Source organism: Myodes glareolus, chromosome 3 (assembly GCF_982192425.1).
Source record: "Myodes glareolus chromosome 3, mMyoGla1.1, whole genome shotgun sequence".
Classification (NCBI taxonomy): domain Eukaryota; kingdom Metazoa; phylum Chordata; class Mammalia; order Rodentia; family Cricetidae; genus Myodes; species Myodes glareolus.
Window position 1 is genome coordinate 44998906 of NC_142028.1, and position 23085 is coordinate 45021990.

A 23085-nucleotide genomic window follows, 5' to 3' on the forward strand; every position below is an offset into this window, starting at 1 on the left:
ATTGCTATGTCAACCATTGACCAGACTTTCAAAATGCCTTGGACACAGAGTAGAGCGTAAGGTTTTCTTCTATGTTTTACATTTACCTTAACTTGCTTGACATTTGGTTCTACTAAAACCAAACAGAATGTTTTCAATTGTGCTTCTTACTCTGTGGTACAAAAGTGGGAACAAAATGGTTAAAACTAGGGAGCTTAATTGTGTTTTACAGTAATTGTAATAGTGTGCATATGGTGAACCTTAAGAGATCCAACCAGAAAGCTGCGTGGTGGAATACTGGAGAGCACACTGGGTTGTGGAAACTGCGTTCCCGATTTCTCACTCATCCTCTGTAGGACTTTGAATACATGAGTGAAATGAACTATGAAGTAAGGGCCCTGGCATAGGTACATGACTTCACAATTTTGAAGCTGATCATGACAACGACTGAGAACAGAGACTCTGAAAAGACAGTGACACCTTTGTTATTTTTCTCTCAGAACATTACTTGTAATGTATATATTAATGTATTGTATTATATGTACATAAGTGTCTTCCTTGCAGATATGTATGTGTACCATGTATATGCCCAGTGCCTGCAGATGTCAGGAAGGGGCATAAATTCTCTGGGGTGCTGAAACAGAACTGGGAACTCTACAAGACCAACAAGTACTCTTAACCACTTAGCAATCACCCAATCCCCACAGCATTTATTTTATTGATAAAAAGAAAAAAGTAAATGCTTCATCCATCTTCATTCTACACTCAAGTATGACTTCTCAAACAAGAGTCAAGGAGAAAAGCAAATGTCTCCTTGCTAATGAACTGTTTGAGGTGCCCTCTGGAATTCCTCCTTGAGAATAAGAGCAGGGAGACTTCCACAAGAGAGAAAGAGGGAATGTGAGGGTAATTTTAGAATGGAGAACAAGCAAAAACCCTCTTCTATTTTAATGATTTTTCCCTGGGAAGAACAGCATCTTTTCTTGACAATTATAGCCTTCTAGTAGGCAAAATTAAAATTTGTATTGAGTGTTATTACTCAATATGGATTTTAAGAGAGTTATTACAACTCTTTAAAAATATTTTCATTTTATTAGCATTTATTAATTGGATAAAATAATAGATTTCTTTATGGTCTTTCTTATATGTATATAATAGAATTTTATTATCTTTAATTCCAAGATATCACATTCTTCTCTGCTCTTCCATTGTACCCTTTCTATGCTACCAAGTCCTCCCTCCACTTTTATGTATTATCTGCATTATTTTCTTTAATTGATGTTTCTACATGTATATAGACATATTCTGAGTCCATGTAGTGTTTTTATATGAATAGTTTACTAGCACTGGCCATTGATATTGGATGGTCAAACAGTGAGCTAATCCCTGGGTACGACTGATTTTCGATATCTCAACAGTCGTCAGTTGCTTTTAGCTCTTCCTCGAGTGCTAGAGGCTTGGGAGATTTCTCCCATCCACAATAACATACACAAAGGAAGGGCAATTTTATGGAGAAAGAACAACAGAGGAGAGCTTGAGGTCAGATATCTTTAAAAGACAAATTTATTGACACTACTAACAACATTCAATTCAGTTTTACGAAATGCACAATTAAGTCATGGGGTTGCATCTCCCCAACTACTCTCTAATTCTTAATTAATCCCATCATCCTAAGAAGAAATTACATAGACAGTATCAGTCTTTAAATTCTGTCCCAGTCTTATCCTGAATAAGTACATACTTACTTTCTCTGTTGATTTTCGTGTCTAGGGGACCAAGTAAATGGAGTACCATTATATAAAATCCTTGAGAATGATTTTATCCATTAAGAACAATGTTTACAAGGGTCTTCCAAGAAGTTACATGTATGACACTATTTTTTTTACTTTTCATCAATAAACAATGTATTATTGTATAGGCCCACTGTATCTTATTTATTCTTTAACCAGATGATAAGTATCTGAGTTCCTCCCACTCTAAAGAGCTTATTAATGATACTGCTTTGAACTTTGAGTAGGGTGCTATGGGACAATGGTCTTTTATCCTGTCATTTGTATTATTTTTAATAAAATGCTGATTGGCCAGTAGCCAGGCAGAAAGTGTAGATGGGACAACCAGGCAAGAAGTAGAGGTGGGGCAATAAGAATTCTGGAAGGAGGAAAGTTTAAGTCCGAAGTCGTGACCCAGCCTCAGAGGAAGCAAGATGTGACTGCCTTGCTGAAAAAGGTACCAAGCTACATGGCTAACTCAGACAAGAATTACAGGCTAACGTAAGTTATAAGAATTAGTAAATAAGGAGACTGTGCTAATGGGTCAATCAGTTTATAACTAATGTAGACCTCTATGTGATTCTTTGGGACTTAATTGCTGCAGGACAGGGTGGGACCAAAAACCTTGGTCAACAATAGAGATTAATTTGATTAATTTTTTTCTCAGTGTTATTCACATGTCTCTGGAAAAAGCCTGAAACTCATGTTTTTTCACCATTTTACTCTTTTTGCTATTTACAGTCAGACATTCTTTACTTTAGGAAGGTGCTCCATGAAGCTGTGATTAAAATCCTCTCTCTCTCTCTCTCTCTCCATTTATAGATGCATATACATGTACCACAGTCTACAATATTTTCATGTGTTTTTTATTTTTAAATTAATATTAATTTTTAGTTTTTATGTATGTCCATGTCAATGCATCTATATGAGTGTTTGTCATGTGTGTGTCAATATGCAGAGAAATCAGAAGTCAATGTCATATTTCCTGGACCTAGAGTTACAGGTAATTTTGAGTCACCTGACATGCATGCTGGGAAACAAACCGAGTACCTCTGGAAGAACAAACAGTCAATGTTCTTAACCACTGAGTCATCTCTCTAGCCACTTTATGGTTTTCTCAAAGTCTTTATCTTCAAAGTCCCTGCTGTTCATTAGAAATTCAAGACAAGTCACGTCTGCACTTGTAAGTTTCCCAAGTTCCCACATTAAAGCAAAAGAAAAATGAAAGAGGCCATTCTTTATTTTACATAAACCAAAAGATCAATTCCAGTACATGATCATATAAAAAATACTAATGAGGTGTTCTGCATTCAACATCCTAAGCAGAGAGAGAGAGAGAGAGAGAGAGAGAGAGAGAGAGAGAGAGAGAGAGAGAGAGAGAGAGAAGTGGGGACAGATACTACCAGCAATGTATCCCTAAGTTGCAATTTTTTTAGAATCATTGTCACACCCAGATATCAGGAAGGGGAGGACAGGGTCTACTATTCTCAGAATGGACGTAGTCATGTTGTATAAACCAAATTCTTAGAAGGGAGTCATAGACTCAATGAAACATAAAACCAGAGGGCAAAGTTACCAAGATCACAAGTCCCCATGCATATGTACATAAAAGTGATTGCTGGGTCAGAGGAGCCTCTGGGCAGCAGCCTCTGTGCAAGGGAGCTCCATGACACAGCTGCCGTGGGCCTTTCCCATGCTGCAGCAAATTTTTCACAGAAACAGGTACTTGGAGTCTTTAACTCACCCATGGCCCTGTAAGCGATCCCTTTAACCTACCATTTCTATGAACTAGACCTGGGTGAAATTAGGTCAGAGGGCTTTTGTTGGTGTCATACCTAGGGCCGTCGTCTAGGAAAATACAACTTCCAGGCACTGTGAACTCCGATTTTGAACCTTAAGAAACAGAAAACAGCAGTTTTCTGTTGTTTCAGGCCCCACAGTTGGCAGCAATCCCTTAGGGCAGTTCCGAGGTGTTGGTGTGCGTTTTGGTGGATCAGTTTGTACTGGTTATATTTCATATGTTAGGGAGCCCTTAGAGCATGTGAAACCCTAACTTAAAAAAATTTAGAGAACGCTTCTTTTTTGACACTTTACAAACTGCTTTAGAAATGAAAACATCTGAAGTAAGTCAATTTGGATCTGAGGTAGTGAGCTCTCGCCCTCAGAGTCGGTTATTTTCAAAACAATATAATGCCATCTTCCTTTAGGGAAAGTAAGCTTGATTACACCGAGAAAACATAGAACAATCTGGCAATCCACTAGGGGTTTCGTAACTATGAAAACTTATTTTATCTCCCAAAGTACAGAATTTATACCTAATAACATATATTATCATCCACTAAAACGATGTGCAATTACTTTCAATGTGTAGGCTCACGGGATACATCTAAATATTCTACAACACATGTCTATTTCCTTTTAAAATTAAGAAATAATATTCTGTATTCCATAAAAGTTTGACATCACAGGGCTGTACGGTACCCATTTGTGGGTGAGAAACAGAGAAAAAGGTTAACAAGGGTGATACTGATATTCATGACATGCTTCCATATAAAAATCTTTCATCATTATGGAATTTTAACCATTTTGGTTGAATTTCTGTACTCTTGAAACCTAACTAATTTATGGGATCCAATGATAAAATTTATCACTAGCTCTTCCCTAGTGCCAAGCCTAGGTGAATGTCTTCAACTGGTACTTGTCCTAAATGGTAAAAGGGTCACTCTAAATGTTTCTTCGCCTACATAAAAACATTTGATGCCCACTGATATGCTGCTGCTTCTCCTGCTTCTGCTGCTCATACTTATGATGAGGGTGTTCACAGCAGCATTAGATATTTGCTATCTGTATGAAGGTAGTCACTGTTCTGAGTGCTCCACACCCCACAATCCTCACAACCCCACCACACTAACACAGCTTTAGTATTTAATCCTCATATATATTTACCATATTTTCACTATGCAAAGTCACATTGCAAACATTTGGAGAAACAGATGTGCTATAAATCCTGGTATGCAATCTTGCAACTTTCCAAGAAGGACAAGAAACCTGCATTCCATGAAACTGATCACTAGACTCAATGATCTCATCATCTCATCACCTCCAGTGCTACCACTACCATTATCATCATTACCATCATCATCATCATTTACATACTAAGAATGGTTTAGTTTCTAACCAAGCTACTTTCCTAGAGTTCAGCACTGGGAAGGTCACTGAACATATGTTGGATGAAGCTATGAATACTAAATGCCACTGGCAATGTAACAAACACAAACTCAAACTGATCAAAGACAAAGTACATAACCATGAGACCCGTCCTCACAAACAACAGAGGGAATGTTAATAGTTTTGCTCACTTTGTAAATTACATGAAATAATAATGACAGTACCACCCATGATCTAGGGGAAGGATTCCCTTGATAGCATATCTAAGAAATGTTAGAATTTAAGTAATTGAAGAGTCATTGCTCTTAACTGTCAGCTCTATTAAGGTGACTGTTTTTTTTTGTTGTTGTTGTTAATGTTAATATTTTCAATTGTCTCCTTTCCTTCCAGTTTTATTTTATTTTACTTATTACTCTTCAATCACCTTTTTTTGTTAACTCATGAATATCACAGACATTCTCAGTAAATTTTTTTATTTATAGTTAAGGTGTCTAGTCTGGCTCAGCATACCTAATGAAGTCATTAAGGACTTTGCTTTATGAAAGGTTTCATATTGATTCTTCTAAAAATTTTTTATATGGCTACTACTATAAATTGATGCCTAGGGGCAAAAATACCACTTCTGGTTTATCTATTTACCTCATCTTTACTAATGATTAATATTTTTTCATTGTGAAATTATTTAAATATAAAACTCATCATTCATTTCTTTTTCTTTTCTGTATTCTATTTTCCTGGGTGGGAGGTATATTTTCTTTGTATATTAAATACTTTATCACCGGTGCCATTGTTTTCTTTTAATATAATCATTAGTGTTCTTCCTGGCTTAGTCTTTGTGCTAACTGTGCTTTATGTCATGGTCAATTATGAGAGAGAAAAGAGGAATCAGGAATCTCAGCTTAGAATTCAATCTACATGATTGTAAACATACTTTCTTAGAGAAAAAAAATCAAATACGATGCCACTGCAGGACTCTGTTTTGAAGTGCCTAAATTAGCACCCAGTTTGCTCTCTTTTGATCTTAATTAAGTATTTATTTCTATGAGACCTCAAGTAACAGTAAGTTTATCATCTGGATTAATTCCTTTGTCTATTGCTGTGATAAAACGTGATTAATACAACCTACAGAAAAGAGAGTTTGGTTTTGCTTATAGTTCTAGAGGGCCAAGATTTTATCATTATCACAGTACAGAGGCATGGCAGCTAGAATCAGGCATGGAAGCTGCTGCAGGAGTTGAAACCTGCATCTTGGACCACAAGCAAAAAGCAGGGACAATAGGCTGGATGTGGTTCAGCTCTCAAAGTCCACCCCCAGGGAAATAATTTCTCCAGTATGGCCACACCTCCTAAACCTCCTCAAACAGTGCCAACTTTGAAGACTCCAGTGTTCAAATGGCTGGGACTATAGAGGCCATTTCTAATCCAAACCACCACAGGATCTGTTTAGACCTGGAATTATTTGGTTATTACTTCTTTTTCTGTCTTATTTCTGAGAAAACTGGAAAGTCTTTGAGAGGAAAATAGATCTGATTGCCTTGTTAGATCAAGCCTTACTACGCATGTCTGTGTATTATCTCTTCTTATTGAGACTGCAGAGATATAATAAAGCAAGAATGAGGTGTGAATATGCTTTATGATTTGGTGCTGTTCTGTAACATGTTGATAAAGTGGCAAAAAGTGTGACCACCAGATTTGATGTACAAATATGGATACCCTTCTTTGAGTATTTTTACATCCAGGTGATGTGGGTTTCCCTCTGTATGCTGTGAATGACATTGGTGAATAAAGAAACTGTCTTAGACTGTTGATAAGGCAAAACTTAAGTAGGCAGGGAAAACTAAACTGAATGCTGAAAGGAGGTGGAGTTAGGGAGAAGCCATGGAGCTGCCAGCAGAGACAGATGCGCTGAAACTTTGCTAGTAGGCCGCAACCCCATGGTGATTCACAAATTAATTGAGATGGGTTAAATTAAGATGTAAGAGTTAGCAAATAAGAAGCTAGAGCTAATGAACCAAGAGTGATTTAATTGATAGTTTCTGTGTGATTATTTCTGGGCTAAGCAGCCAGAACAAAATAAGGGGCCTCCTTGCAACAAATAGGGTGTATAAGGATCTCAAACCATAGACAATTCCCTTCCACTGTACACACCTGGGACTTCTTTTTGTGTGGTTGTATTCAGCTGTTGACCTTTGGTTATCAATTTTACTATCACATATTTGAGCTGCATCCCTATAATTCACTATTCTACTGGGGACTCCTTGTTCTAATTTTATGAATACCCACCAATCTCAGTCTAATCATAGATTATTTCTCCTATAAATTATCCAGGACATTTCTCTATCACTCACAGTCAGATGTAACTGCAGCATAGGTATGTGTATGTGTGTGTACAAATCAACAAAATTCTCAAAAAGAGACAACTGCTGAAGTTGGTAAATGGTAAGCAGAGAGGAAAATAAATTTAGCCTGCCTGAAATCAAGCTGATCTGAAACTGTACCATGCTTACATTTTCACACATATTCACAGAGGGTTTTCTTTTATTTAAGTCTTCACACCTCTTGCTGTGCATCACATATGGCTCAGCCATTTTATTCTTTCTTTCAAACCCTGCCAACATGAACAGAATTAGGAACACATTGTAAAGGACATGACCTGTGTGAAATTTTATATTAGTTGCAATTCTAGACTTGGTTCTAACCAAATCACCATATGTTTTTGTATCTCAAATCATGAGTATGGAGAAAATCGTAAATATTTAGAGTTGAAATATGTTCTTTAGAGACCATCTGTCCCAGCCTCTCATTACACAGAGGTGTAAACTGAATCCATGAGATGCAAAATGGCTTGTCAAACATCTGGTAAACAATGACAGTAGTAAACAATGAGAAGAGTGACACAATCCAGTTGCACAACCTAGATGTTTATAGATTTAACTCTATGATGTTGTATGTGCATGAATTTCTTGAAGTATAAGCATAAATATATGATGTCAGCTCTTCTGTCAGTGGTCAAGGTTATGCTTCTGCTTCTTGCCTGGTGTTTTCCTAATCACTGATATGGACAACATTAAGTATCTGTCTCTTTTGATTGTTTTGTATATACTGTTGGTTTGCAGTCTCCCAAAGCTCAGTCTGAGAGAAGAATATCTAAACAATTAGCTTTTCTGGAGGCAATTCTAAAATCTAAGAGTAAAGAACAAAGGCAGAAGTTGCTACTGTGGGCATTTGGGGTTTTTCCTGTTGGGGATCCCTAAGGTACTGCAAGAAAAGACTGCCTAAGAATAGACTCTCCAAATAACAGAAGACTGAGTCATTTATCTGTGGACTGTCATGCTCCATTGGCTGAGGACTGCCCCCAAGGAGAGGGTTAGTTTCATGGTTCCCCAGGCTTATGATGTACAAGAATGTCTTGAGGCAGAGAACTATAGAACTATAGAAAAATACCACCAGAGCTATAGTTGAAGTCAGAATGGGTAAAGGGCCATTGGAACAAACAATCCCTAGCAATTTTAATATTTTTTACATTCATTTTTAATTTAAAAATATATGTAGGGGTTACTCATTCATTGAGTTATAATAAAGACAATTTCAGAGCACCCCATGGTATCTCATAACTACACAAGATCCTGGAATTGGGGATATGTGCTTTGGTTCTCTCTTTCTCTCCTCCATCTCTCTCTCAGTCCTTTTTATGTGACTTGTCAGAATTCTCCATCCATTGAATCAATACTAGTCCTGTATGCTATGTCCAGATGCTGAGTATAAAGCAGTGAAGTAAGAGAAAAAATTCTTAGGCTAATACAGATAATATTTGCCTACAAAACAGCACACCTCTAAAATAATGTTCTGCAGATGCTGATAAGTGATCTAAAGAAAATTTAAGCAATTGGGGAAGTAAAAGCTGTGAGCGAAAAGGAACAGTGCTATTTTAATTCATCTATAATTGCCATGAAAATATTATGGATTATATAACATTGTAAAACATATCTAAATAATAATAGAGACCAAATCTTAGATATGTTAAAAGTATTTTCTTGACAAAAGGACATCCTAAAGTCCAATTATAAATGATATCATTTTTGTATGACAAGAAAACCAAATGTTATGGGAACAGTTTGTGGTTCCACGCACAAATCTGTATCATTAAAACATATCTTAATTTGATTCATTAATATTATGATCCTAAAACTCCATGAAGTTATACACAAAATGTGAAACTCTCTGGTTTCAGGTATATATGCACACACACAGAGAACTACAAGCATATGCTGGTTCCTTTATAGTCACTACTATTTTTGATTATGTGGTTCCAATCTGACAGTTTCCTTGCTCCCTTAGAAAGTATAATATTGTCACCCCAGGTTCGAGAGGCTTTAGAGGTGCATAAGTAAAGGTCAATTACTTTGTCATTTAACTTTTAGGTGATTGATACAGCTATTCTTCTTCTTTTTTGCATTTTTGAATTATCAAATTATCACCAGAAAGTGAACCTATTATTTGATTAAAAAAAATAAAGAAAACTCACTGAACTAAAAATAATCACCAATCAGTGTCCCTGAACAATTATTGAGTCTTAAATGATTCCTCCTCGGCACAGTTAGCCTCGTGATAAATTTGGAACAGAAAATGATCAGGAAAGGAGATATTTAAGAGGTGATAATTATAGTAAACATAAGCATACATACTGTTCTTGCCAAGTTTATTCTGAAACTTAAGGCTAAAGAAGTATAGAAAATATGGATGATGCATAGAAAGATAAAAATGAGCAGTAAAAGAAATCTGTTCAGCATTGAAAGTGTTGAGTGTTATAGAAATTAATGAAGTCAAGACAAATATCAAGATAACAAAAACATTAATCAGCTTGATTTTATATACCCTGAAAGAGGTAAATGGTAAGAGAATATTAATATATGCATTATTGGATTGGGACTTCAAGTCTTTCAAAACATAAATTAAGAGGTGTGTAGCTTTCTGATTTTTCAGTCTTTAATTTCCTGATATCACCTCAAGAACACTATGCTAAATGTATATATTTCTGTTGGGAAAACTGGGAAATCAATTCACTCCTACATAGCTTAGAAGCTATCTGTGCAGAGTCATTATAATAAATAAAAGTTTCAAGTCCTCAGTCAAGGTCTTTAGGGAATTAGGTATCAGAGAAAACCAGCTGATGTGTACAGTTTGTAATGTTGAGATTGTTGAAGATTTAGGCTCTGAACATACAGGTGAGATCAATGTAATCTCTAAAAAAAGATTACAAAATGTTCATGAGTCATGGAAGAGTGAGCATGTTGTATATTCAACCCAAGCAAGAATGTTAAAATTGGATTTGAAGAAAATGTATCCAAATAATATAAATAAACCACAACAAATTAAAACAACCAATATGCTAGTAAAATGATAAACTAAACAATTTGTAAATAATTGATAGTTTGAAGTTCTAAAATGAATAAGAATGAAAAACACAATATCAAGGGTGAATTTTAATCATGAGCTGGCCAAGCTGACAATGCCACTAAAATATCATAATTCATGATGCTGAAAACTAGTCTGGATTTTGAGATATAGAAGTTCCAAGTACAAGATTTATGAATTTTTTTTTGCCTCATTTTCTTTTTTTTTCCCCCGTTAGACTTGTTTATTCAAGTATCCGAAAACACTCTTTCCACTTCCTCCCCTCCTCCCAATACCCTCCCGCTCCCCCCACTCCCCCCACTCCCTTTCCTCCTCCCTCACCATTCCCAAGAGCAGTCAGGGTTTCCTGCCCTGTGGGATATCCAAGTTCCTCCCCCTTCCTCCAGGTCCAGGAAGGTGATCATCCAAACAGGCCAGGATCCCAAAAAGCCAGTCCATGCACACGAAACAAGACACAGTGCATTGTCAATGGCTTCTCAGTCTTCATTTGGACCTTGGGGGCTCAGTCAGTCCCCATGTCAGCCACATTCAGAGAATCCGGCTTGATCACATGCTCGTTCTATCAAGATTTATGAATTTCAGTGATTTTCCCACTTCTTGATTGATCAACACTATTCTCCACTATTGTAATTAAAAATACTCGCCAAAATACTTACCTCCTAGGATTAATGCAAGAATGAATTGAGATTAAACACAAGTACTTATTAGAGCACCTGCCATGAAGTGAGAGACCCACACATGCTGGTGCTGTCTTTGCTCGTATTGGCAAATTGTCTACTTATAAATCAAGAGAAGCACAGGAACATGGTAGCTGTATATGTTCTGCTTGGGATTATAGTCCTGAGCCTCCCCATTGCAAGTTACCCACTAGTATCTAAATGTATGAATTAGTTAAAGAATAGGAATTCAAAAGCTCTATTTGCTTCAGGACTTCATGTCACACACACACAAAAAGAACAAACAAACAAAAAACAACAAACAAAAAAAAACAAACAAAAACTCTTTAAGTATATTCAAATGTCCTAGGAATTAACACTGTGATCAACAGATAAGGTCAATCTGAATTATTTAAAAAGACTCTGAAAGATGTGTACCAATCCAAGCCAGGAAACAATTCCCAAGGACTTACAATGCATCCCAAGGACTTACAATGCATCACTTCCGAATCACAAATGTCAGGTACTCAAATCACCCGGAAAACTGAAAAAGCCCTAAACAACACATTTGAATGTTTAAAGTCTCTTTTCTAGTGGTTATCCATGAGTATTACCCTCTGTATTTTACTTTCTGGTTATTAGAGGCTATAGGCGCACTGAAATGAAAAGCATAGGGTAAGAAGATGGAGTGAATTGAAAGAACTATTCAGATAAGATCCCATTCACTGACAGCAAACAGGCAACACTTCTGACTATATCATTAGATTTACTGCCTAACATCTCTGTGCAACTGAGCCCTAGGATGAGCAAAAAAATAGCAATGTTCAAACTAAATAATGACTTAAGAAGCTGTAAAGGGAAAGTTCAACAGATGAAACATCGCTGTGATGTCTGGACAGAGCACCATGAAATGAGCCAGTAAAAGACCAGCAAGAAGGTGTGTTCACCACTGTCAGCAAATGCTAGCCACAGTAACCTGCACAATTAGGATTTTACCATCATCCTCTAAAGCAAAGACCCACTTTTGAATTAGTGTGAAATACAGTGGCACTTTTAAATCAAAAACTTTTGAAACGACACTCTACCTGCAAGGCACAACATGAATGATTGCAGCACTAGCAGTTCCCATGGCAACCTCATCTTCAGTTTCCGAGGTCAAAGGAGTTTCGATTCCAATAACAAGTGAATAGAACCGCTGCTTCTGCTCCTTTTAAGTTTTGTGCAACCTTTAATCTGTGGACAAGAAGAGACATTACAGTGAGGTTTGGCTCCGTGTCTCCATACAATCTCTGAATATCTGCCTTTAATTGAATAAGAATAAAATCCACCTGTGGAAAATATTGAAGAAAATGGAAGAACACTGAATTATAAATATGAAGACAAGAAAAACATCCTACTTCTATTTTGTTTTGAGATATGGTTTCTCCATAAAGCCTATGCTGGCTCTCAGCTTCAAATTCTCCTGCCTCAGCCTCCTCAGTGTTGGGATTGCAAATGTAGACAATCATGCCTAACCCACTTCATATTCCTTTCTTGCAAACAATGCATAGGTAAGGGCCAGGTCTAGTGTGCCCCTGTACAGACCTGGTACTAAATAAGAATCTCTCCTGATTAGGAAGGAATTAACTTGAAGTTAGTAGAAAAGGTTTTGATTTACCAGATTGTTCTCTGTCCTTTTGTATCTTGTCTTGCTATTTTTCCCCAGAAAATAGTAAATCCAAAAAAATTAAATAGCAAGATATCCACAAAATGAGATTTAAAAAATGTGAGCTTTTACAGGTCTTAAGTTGAAAACTGAATTTCCAGAATGGAAGTGTGTGTGAAAACTCTAATTACTCTACCAAGTCATGTATTTCACTTCTGTGTTCCACATTCTATTTTAAAGTTGTGCTACAATATGAATATGGCTTTTTTGAATATGCTTTTTGGAAGGTTCACATACAAGAAGCTTGACATAGAGGGTTGTGAAGTAAGATAATGAGATCTGAGAAGGGCCAGACTCGGCGGGATCTGATTATGCCTTTGAAGGAGATGTCCTCTAAAGGATTAAGGTAAGCACTCGAGGCACCCATGGAACCTTGCAAGAGTGATTTATGACAGAAAGCCCTGACTCACTCATTCCTTGGCTCCTGTCTGCTACTGTCTTCTCTTTCTCTTGCATGTATTTCTTCCTTCCAGTGATATCAGAGTTATTGGCAGAGTCTATACAAATCTGTTTAGACTTCAAGCTTCCAAAACTAAAAGTTACAACACCCATCCTTTTCTACACTGAGTAGCTGCCTTGGGTGATTCATTGAACTGAAGAAAAATGGGGTAAAACTAAAGGCAACCAAGGTACACAGCTCCAGTGTCTATTGAAATATATTTTCCCAATTATGAATTGCTGTCAACTGGACTGGAATGGAAAACCCAAGACAAAATTTAAAAAAGAAAGAAGAGTCTATACTGTTCACAGGAAAATAAATAAAGCAGGATATAACCTTAAGTAAATTAACTCAGTCTCAGAAAGATAAATATCATTTGTTTTTTTTATGCATGGATCCTGTCTCACAAAGATTTAAAATCACATATGTACAGATAACATGGAAGAAGAAGCAAAACTTCCTAGAAAGACAAAGGGAACCAATGTGAGGAAAACAGGGAGAAGGAGTCGTATTGAGGGATGATGGGGGATAGGCTCACTGTGTGTTATGTACTTGTAGGAAAGTACCTTTATCTAACACTATAAAATAAATTAATTATACAAAGTATGGAGAGATTTTTTTAAAAAGGAATTTAATCTTAAATCACCCGCTGATAAACAGCTCCCTTAAATAAACAATAACAATAATATTCCCATTGGCTAGAAATCTTAAACTAGATTTGTGCAGTAAATATAGGCATTTTATTCTGTGAACTTTTCAAAAGCTACATAAACAAATGCATAAGTCAAGTAAGAAACCATGGGCATTATGGAGAGCCCTGGCAGCTCCTGGCAGAAAGGGGCAGTTTCTGTCCATGCCCTGTTCAATCAGAGCAAGGACTTGTGGGGCCCAGGCCCAGATCTATAGACGTACATACAACTTTTCAAAGAAAAACATTGCTTTTTGAAAACTGATCAAGTTTTAATGATTGGCATTCAGTTTAAAATATTGTAAGCTAAGATCAGGCATGTTCAGTAAGACTGAACACTTGAGGATGAAACACTCAGCCTTAAGCAGAGCATTTACATTTCTTCTAAGGTTCAGTGTACATTACAAAATGTAGGATATAAAGGACACATGGGCAAGAAGTTAGTGGGATGAGCTGTAAAATTCCATCTAGGCAAGATATACTGGTGAACGCAGGAACTCCCAGCAGCTGTTAATATTCATACTGGCTCTGCACAAGACTGGGCCCATCAAAACTCAGGCCCTCATCATTGAAGGACTGACTTATTGGTACTGAGCTACTAAGGAACAGGAGAGTCACTGCCCTCTAGTTTGTCCCCATCAATGGCTCCACTAGGTAATTTATTTCAGAAGAAGAAATCTCAAGGGAGAAAATGTCCCTACCAGAGTTGCCTATGGTACATTTTCCTCATTGGTGATTGATATATAAGGGTCCAGACTATTGTCGGTGATTCCAGTCCTAGACAGATGGTCTTTGGTTTCTGTAAAATGCCGCTGAAGCAAGCTGTGAGGAGCAAGTCAGTAAAAAAGCACCTCTCTATGGCCTATGCAATAGTCCCTGCCTCCAGGTCCTTGCCCAGTTCGAGTTATTGTCCTGACTTCATTCAATGTTATACTGTGATTTGGAACTGTACACTGAAATACTTTTCACCCAAGATTATGGTATTTTATATCAGCAATACAAAACCTGAATAAGACATTTACTTAGGTTATATTATTTTTCAATATATCTGAGAGAAAGAATGAAACAGATTTTACTCTGGTACCAGAAGATCACTACATGCTCTTAGTGTTTCTCTCATCCCCACATTCTCCCATACATTATGCAGGCAGCCATGCATGATACTGATGTGGAGTATCATCTGCTTTCCAGATACAAGGGACCTGTTTAAATAAACAACATACTGTCTCCAGCCTTTAGCAGCTTGTGCTCCAGTGGAGACAGCTACTCACAACTTCATCAACTGTACAGTATGCCTTTCTTGTGGAAGGATGAAACTATCTGGCTTAGAAAGCCCTTAGCAAGGTGATGACTTCCCCAGTCCCCATTTCTGAATATGACTCTTACTATACACCTGACAACCACATAACAAAAACAACAGACTCCAGAATATATATATATATATATATATATATATATATATATATATATACATACATATACACACACACTCATATACATTATAAATGTAATGCATATACGCATCATGGAAACCCTGAGTATATTTTTTATTGCCATTAACCTGAGGCTTTTCTTCTCATTCTCATGTATAACAGACACAGTATGACCAAATACAGGCTTCTGTGTAAAGGTGCTTTTCGGATTAATTTACTATACCTGGCCACAGAAAAACCTTAATGTCTGCCAGAAAGACAATAGAAGAGAAGCTCCCGTCCTTAAAGAACTGATCCCTTTTGCAGCCTTAAATAGGGTCTCCTCTGATAGAACCAGACACAATGCATTGTGACGACAAGAGAGATCTTTGACCTGTTATCTGCTGATGAGGCTGAAAGGGAGTTGTGTCTCTAATTGGTTATGTTCAGCTACTCTTCTAACATGAATGGCGATTAGGGCATTTTGGATAAACAGGATGTGCTGATCAATGAAAACTATTAATGTCTAAATAGAGTGATCAGAGTATTAATAATTAATTTGCCACGGTAATGTCATCTCAGATCTAGAGATTGATCTACAATGTTAAGCAGTTTCTAGGAGCAATTAAAACCAGCTTAGGAAATGGATCCAGTTACAAGACCAAGATTTAGCTCCTGATAATGATACTATTTACGGGGCATCTTCTTTGAAGAGTTGGAGAAATTCAAGAACCGTATAGACATTTATTTACATTCCGGTGATAAGGTTCACCCTTAATAATCAGAAATAATGGTGTCCTTGATGGTCATTTTTCTAGTGGGCAGGATTATCAGAAGCAGTAGGTTTTCTGAGGGGTGCTGGAGATTCACGGCCCCATGTGGAAACGTGGTGCAGGATAGAAAGTTTCATAATTTCGGTTTTCTGGTCAGTGCCAAAAAGAAAGGTGCAGGATAAGCTGAGAGTTATGGCAGCAATAGATCTCCCGTGCAGCTTGGCGCTCTCTCTGCTTTATTGGAAGATAGCTGCAGCAGAGGTAGTATACTATCCACTAACTCTGAGATCTTCTCCAGGACTGACACATAAATCCTGGAGAGGATGCTGCACAATGAAACAGAACTTGGTTATATTTCTCTGAGGAAGAAGGAGATAGATAACTGAGAATTCTACTTTTTAAAAAAATAATCTCAAACTAAGCAAAAATTCCCCCGATCCTTCAAGCAATGTCTACACTAGTAATTGTACAAAAGAATAAATCACTGAAGAAACTACAGAAGAATGATTCAGCCCACCATTGACAGCCTTGACTTCCAGGATTGTACACAACAGCTGCGCCCTGACCTAAAATATATTCTGACACTTGGTTGGATTAAAATTGTGGTAGCCTTCAAATGGTACCGATTCAGTTCATGTGGTAGGGATAATGTTAAGGGGTGGGTGTGTAGAGACAAGCAAGGCAAGACCTTGTCTTTAGTGAGCATACAGTTTACTTGTGAAGGGTAAATAAACCAGCAATTATAATTCAACCCAAAGCATCTGGTGAATGTGTTAAGGAAAGTTGTGAAGGCAGGGAAAAAAGGGGCATCCAGAAATGAGTGGGGCAAGGCCTTCAAATATGTACTTCAAAGGGGCTGATTGAATCAATCTTAATGACCAAATAACGGAGAAAAAGCTTCCTAATGCCAAATACTGGAAAAATCAACAGTCAAGAAATGGATCTCTGAAAGTGTCAGGTTATAAAGAAACAGAAGGGTAAGATGGACACCCTGCCACACTGGCTGTGGTTTCATCTTGAACCTACCACTCTCCAGCGTGTGGTTCATCTGCAAAACAATTGAAAAAAAATATGCAAATTAGGTGCTTTGGACAGATTAAGGAGAAAATCCATGAACCTCTCAGCTCTCAGCATGGGTACTGTCCTAGAGTCGGCTCAGAAGCTATCCTTGTTAAAGATAGCTGGGACAGGTGTGGTTTGGGGGTTCTGAAACAAAAAAAGTTATTAAAGATAAGCTCAATGCTAATTTCCAACCAGTCTTCATGGTGTATTTAAAGGTTTTGAACCTGGGCTGGAAAGACAGTTCAGTCAGTAAAGCACTTATCTCCCAAGAATGAGGACCTGAATTTGGATCCACAAGAGCAACACAAAACACTGGGTTTGGTGGCACGCTGTCAGAGGAGCAACGACTTCTACATGGGCAGACTTTCAGACTTACTGTGGAAGGGCAAGGGCAGAGCTTGAACAGCTTTCAAGAGGGACAGAATCCCAAGTAGCTGACATCTCTGTGCAAGGACCTACTTTCCAATCCAGCCCTCAGATCAATAAATATTTCACTTATTTCTTCTCTTTTTCTCCCATGGTCAACAAGGTAATTATATCTTCAATTACTAAATATGTTTTTAATATATAATGCATTTTTCAAGGCCTCTAATCATGAAGACCAAGCAGGAAAAGGCTGGATTTAGGAAGCACATTGAATTCTTTCTGGTTTTGTCATGAACCATGTGGTTTGGGGAAAGTTGTGTAATCTCTAATTGTGTCGGATATTCTGTAGGTTGAAAACCACACATGATCCTGTCTCTGCTACCAGAGAGCGTTCTAAAGGTAAACCAAAATGCTTTGTGCATGCTTATTCATGCTTAGGCTCATATTCAAAGTTAACTTTTTCCACCCTCTCCCACCTTATCAAATCGAGTTTTTAAATTTATGAAGAAACATCTTTGATTTCCCTTTTGACATTTAATAGGCATATAGAGCGATAGTGACTTGTCAGCAAAGGGAGTCACAAAAGATCTGGAACAATAAATGTACCTAACATCTTTTGTGCATGTACAGTATTTTTACATTTACTTCTCATTTAAACTTTCACAACCACACTGGGGTCAGGTAGCACTGTCCTTTCTAAAATAACAGCTTTGAAAATTAGAATGTGAGAGCCTATGGAACTTTCCCAAGATCAAATATTCAGATATCAATACTGGCTCTATTCAAATCCATGTCTTCATACTAAAGTAGTTGACTTTCTGCTATAAGCAATGAATTATTTTTTTGAAAGTACAATGTCTTCCAAAGTCTGATCTCATGTTTTGATTGTGATGTTCTATTCCAATTCTGCTTTTCATTTTGTTCTCTGCCAAAGCCAACCTGGACTATCAGCAGGCAAAAGTACAAGATGTATATAGCATTCAAATAATATGGATTTTAGGGATGAATCTTTGTCAGAAGGCCACAATTCTCAATAATTATTTCAGAATGCCTCTTTCTCATATGTAAGTACAACAGGAAGTTTGGTTTTCTTGCTAATTATTATTTATTGACAGCATTGACATTCTTAGTTGAGGAATTGAAAAGAAGATCATTTGAAGTTGCCTTGTATGGCTGATCACATTCTAGCTCTACAATTGGCTATTGAGGGGTCCTGTCAATCAAAGTGGTGGAAAGGCAGTGAACATAAATGAAAGCAGGAAGAAAAGTGGGATTCTACAGAAAGCAGTGTGCCCGACATACAGATGAGAAAATGGACTGTAGTCAGATCTTAATATTCAATCAATCAACAGATTTTTTTTAAAAAAAAATAAAACCAGTTATACAAATGGTAATATACAAATTACAAAGGTCAAGGCCTTGACTCACAAAAAATTTTAAATTCACCTGGGGAGACATGGTAAGTGAGCATGCAAGTTAGCTTATAATCAAATAAGATCTACAGACAATTTACCTGCTTTATGGTTATACCATCAAGTTTAAAGATTCTTAGATATTGAAAACTCACACGTTTCTTAAGGTGATCATTTAACTTTCTCTTTTGTGTTAGCATTGTTCTCTAACAACTCTTCCATTCCTATGTGGTACACACCCCTTCCGATTTGCTGGAGACTGTAATGACCAGACTGCTAGCAAAGGTGGGGAAAAGACCATTGTTTGGTTTAATTTTCTGCCTTGCTTAGGACAAGAATGTGAGGAATACTGGTAATGTATTTGAGACGTCACAACTAATAACCAAGTGGTTGACATGAGGGAGGTAGGATTTTTTACATATATCCTACAAACTCTCCCAGAAACTGATTCGGATGATATGTACCAAGACCATATCGGAGAGGACCTCAAGAAATTGTGAACCCCACTATCTGTGTAATTAAAATATTTATAGGCAAAACAGTACTTTTTACTTTGTTGATTCTACATAATTATGTCAAGCAGATATGTTCTAATGTAGAAGGCAGCTATGCCATATTAATTTCAATCTCCATTGAAGGTATCAGAATTTCTGAAACTGAAGTTACAGGTGGTTGCAAGCAACCCCCTAGAGGTACAGGAAACTAAATTCAAGCCTCCTGAAAGAGCAGCATGGGCTTTGAGCTGCTAATTCATCTTTTCTGTCCACATGCCAATTCTCAAAAAAATCTCTTTCATAGAAATGTACTGCCAATTTCTCCATTTGGTTTTTCCTCTTAATAGTTTTCTTGACATTGGATTTCTATACATGGCTACTGAGGGTACAGCTGCAAAAATCAAAATATTTCTAATAATCATAATATGTTATTACAAAAACATCACTGGTCTAAACTTCAGAATAACTGGGGCCCAGACTCAATGATAATATTGTGTCATTGTACAATTTCCTTCAAAAGTTAGAGAGAGCTGAACCAGAGTGTTAAGTTTACTAAAACGTTGAATTTCACCATTATCTCAGAAAAGAGCTGTCTCTTCATATTCAGTTAAAGAAAAAGCAATCACCAAGTTTTGGTCATCAATGGGTTTCCTCCTATATTCTCAATTCCCCATCTCAAAAATAGTTTGAGATACCTTGCTTTTGAAATCTGTGCACTGGATTGTTACAGGAAATTGAATCTCTAGCTACAAACACATAATCACTATCAATACCTACCATAAGGAAGCTTACTGTAATGGTCTGTCCTGTCCCTTTAAGAGACAAGCCCTGCCCACTTTCACCCCATCCACTGCTGAGTGGCGCTTCCTTCCTCTTCCTGCCTTCAGCCCTAATCCTTCCCTTTCCTTTTCTCTCTCTCTCTCTCTCTCTCTCTCTCTCTCTCTCTCTCTCTCTCTCTCAAACAGGCAGCTTCTGTCTCTCTCTTCTCCCCACTTCTCCTCTTTCCCCTTCTCTGTCTCTCTCTGTCTCTCTCTCTGCTCTTTCCCCTTCTCCCTTCCCTTCTATAGCTCACTAAATAAATATGCAACTTTACTCTGCGTGGTGTAGCTCTCCCTCTTGGTCTATCACCCACCATGTGGCTTCCTGCCTAGGTCCCAGCTGTCTTTGTGGCCTGATGTGGTCTCAGGACCCACTGCCTGCTGCCTGCCACAGCTCAGGGTACTGCAGAGAGGTCTCATGGTCCACTGCTCACTGCCACCACTAGGTCACCTACACCATTTTGCCACTATGCTCTTTGGGGAATCTGTAGCATTTTGTTCTAACCATTACATGTACTGTATTGATTCTTGGACTTTTATTCATTTCACTTTTATATGTATTAAAGGAATATATAAACATAGCTTCCTCACTCTCATTATGGAAGTGACTTTCCATTCTAGATTCTTTCTATGGTTTCTTAAAATTGATAATTAAGTTTTTTATGTGGTATTCATTAAATTTTTATCTTTTGTTTGTTAATTTACCTTATGGATAAGAGTTCTTTTCTCTTACATAGTGATTTTCAATGGCAAAAATACATTGCTCTACTGGTTTCCAAATTTAGTTATATCATATATTTTGGATAATACAGTTTCATCTGAACCTCATTAATTGCATTTCTTTCCTCACTCATTTCTTCCCTCTCTTTTTCAACATTTTTTAACATTAGTGATATCTTTATCTGGTTACCTTTTTAACTGTGCATCACAAATTTATCCTGTTCTCTTTATCATAGTGAATTCATTCAATAAGCTCAAATATACCCTGGAGCACATCATCTGTAACAAGTGCAATGAATTCAGGATAAGAAGATACTGAGTATTTTTAAAGACTCCTTTTCAGTTTATGCGTATGAGCATTTTGCCTATATGCATGTATGTGTACCATGTGTTTTCCTGGTACCTACAGAGGCCAGAAGAAGAAGGCCTTATAACTGAAGTTAGGGATGATTGTGAGCTACCGTGTAGGTGCTAAGAAATGGACCCAGGTTTTCTGCCAGAGCACATGTGCCTTTCAACTCCTGAGTCATCTCCCCAGCATAGATATTGAATATTTGAACAAATCTGTTTTAAAAAAGCAAACAGAGAGAGCTCAAGACTTCTATTATAATCCAGTTGAAAACATAAAATTTGCCTAGTTTACCTAAAATGTTATTCATGATTCTCCACAGAGATGATACTTGCATGGATGGAGAACACACATCAAAATGTAATAGGAAATAATCACCATGAAAGACGCTGTGATTAAACCCTTCAATCATGGTGGTAATACAATGAGGGAACATAATACAAAATTACTATGGAAATGATAAATAATAGACATCACTTACAGAATTTTTTATGGAGAAGTAGTTACCTATGCATTAACTTTAAGTAATATAATCTTTAAAATAACACTTAAGGTACACAGAAACATAGTTTTCATTTTATAGGTTAAGTAAATTACCTCTTGTCAGTCTTAGGAGTAAAAGACTAATTTTAAGTTTACATATTTCCTTCCTATGACTATTGAAGAATATTTTACATGGAGATACGCTGTTTTGTTATAGTTTGATGAGATTATATATATACATATATATATAAAATCACACAACATTGCCACCAGACATACAAAATATTTCTATCCTGCCCTGTAGTGAATTGTAAAGTGTTACTTCATGGTCATTTAATTACTTTTGAATTTACCAAAGTAGATGCGTGGGGCCAATGTCAGACTTTAAAAGCAGAGCTTTTGTTTTACATTTTGATGACTCTGATGCTTTATCTTTCCATTAGAATGCCATTCCTATAGCATCGTGTTTCATTACAATAAAAACAAGAACAAGAGTAAATCATTGCTCAGGAAAGACACATGCCTGGCGCCTCTCCCTTCTTCCTCTCCCTCAGAGAGTACTGTTAATTGATTGGCACTCATTCCTGCTTAGCCTAAGGGCAACCCCAGAATCTTCTCAACAGAGCATTTCAAATAGACACGACAAAATCAATATATGTTGCAAAGAAAATAAAAACACCGTTGCTCCCCTTTGTAAGTTCAGCATTTTGGCTGTAGCATCATACCAGGCAGGTCTAAATCCCAGCTTTACCACTTTAGGCAAGTCATTTAACCTCTGCTGACCTCACTTTCTTTGGTAAAAATGACAGTAAAGATGCAGAGTTGTTGGAAAGAGAAAAATATTTATAATTGGAGTCTTTAAGAAAAAGCTGAGCATGGTTTTGAGCAGGAAGATTTGTTGAGGGAAGATAGGAAAGGCTTGGAATCATCAGAGAGGAGTGCCTAATGTCACAAAGGAAATCCTCGGTTACCCTTCCAAGTGAGCCTGAGAGGAGAGAAAGTCAGGGACTAAGGACCAAGGACAGGGACCAGAAGCTACTTTCTTATCCAGGCTCTCTGGGTAGAAGAAAGTGAACTCCGCAAGCACTTGGGCTCCTACCACAAGCAGAAGAAATAACATTTCTTAAGCAACCATCTCACGTTTGTTTTCTTCCTGCCCACTGGTGTGCTGCACAGTGCCAATTCTGTTAAACTCCCAAATAAATCAGTGTTAATGAAGCGTGTTGCAATACAGACAGCAACAGGCATTTTTTAATCACCTAAACTAAAGAAGAGCTAAAGGTAAGCATAAAACACTCTAATACCTAATACATTAGGTGTCAGATTTAAAGAGGCAAGAGGCATGCAACATTCAGGGCTTTAACTTGCATGCACTTA

The 23085-nt window shown here is 37.2% G+C and overlaps 1 protein-coding gene across 1 annotated transcript in view; it reads right to left on the bottom strand.

Annotated features, from left to right (window-relative positions):
• Positions 1-23085, bottom strand: part of LOC125403250 (contactin-4) — an 814028-nt gene that overhangs the window by 320288 nt on the left and 470655 nt on the right. The window contains exon 4 of the mRNA XM_085686814.2: positions 12073-12220. Coding sequence (XP_085542940.2) covers positions 12073-12127 — 55 coding nt within the window. The 5' untranslated portion in view covers positions 12128-12220. The remainder of the gene's footprint in view (positions 1-12072; positions 12221-23085) is intronic.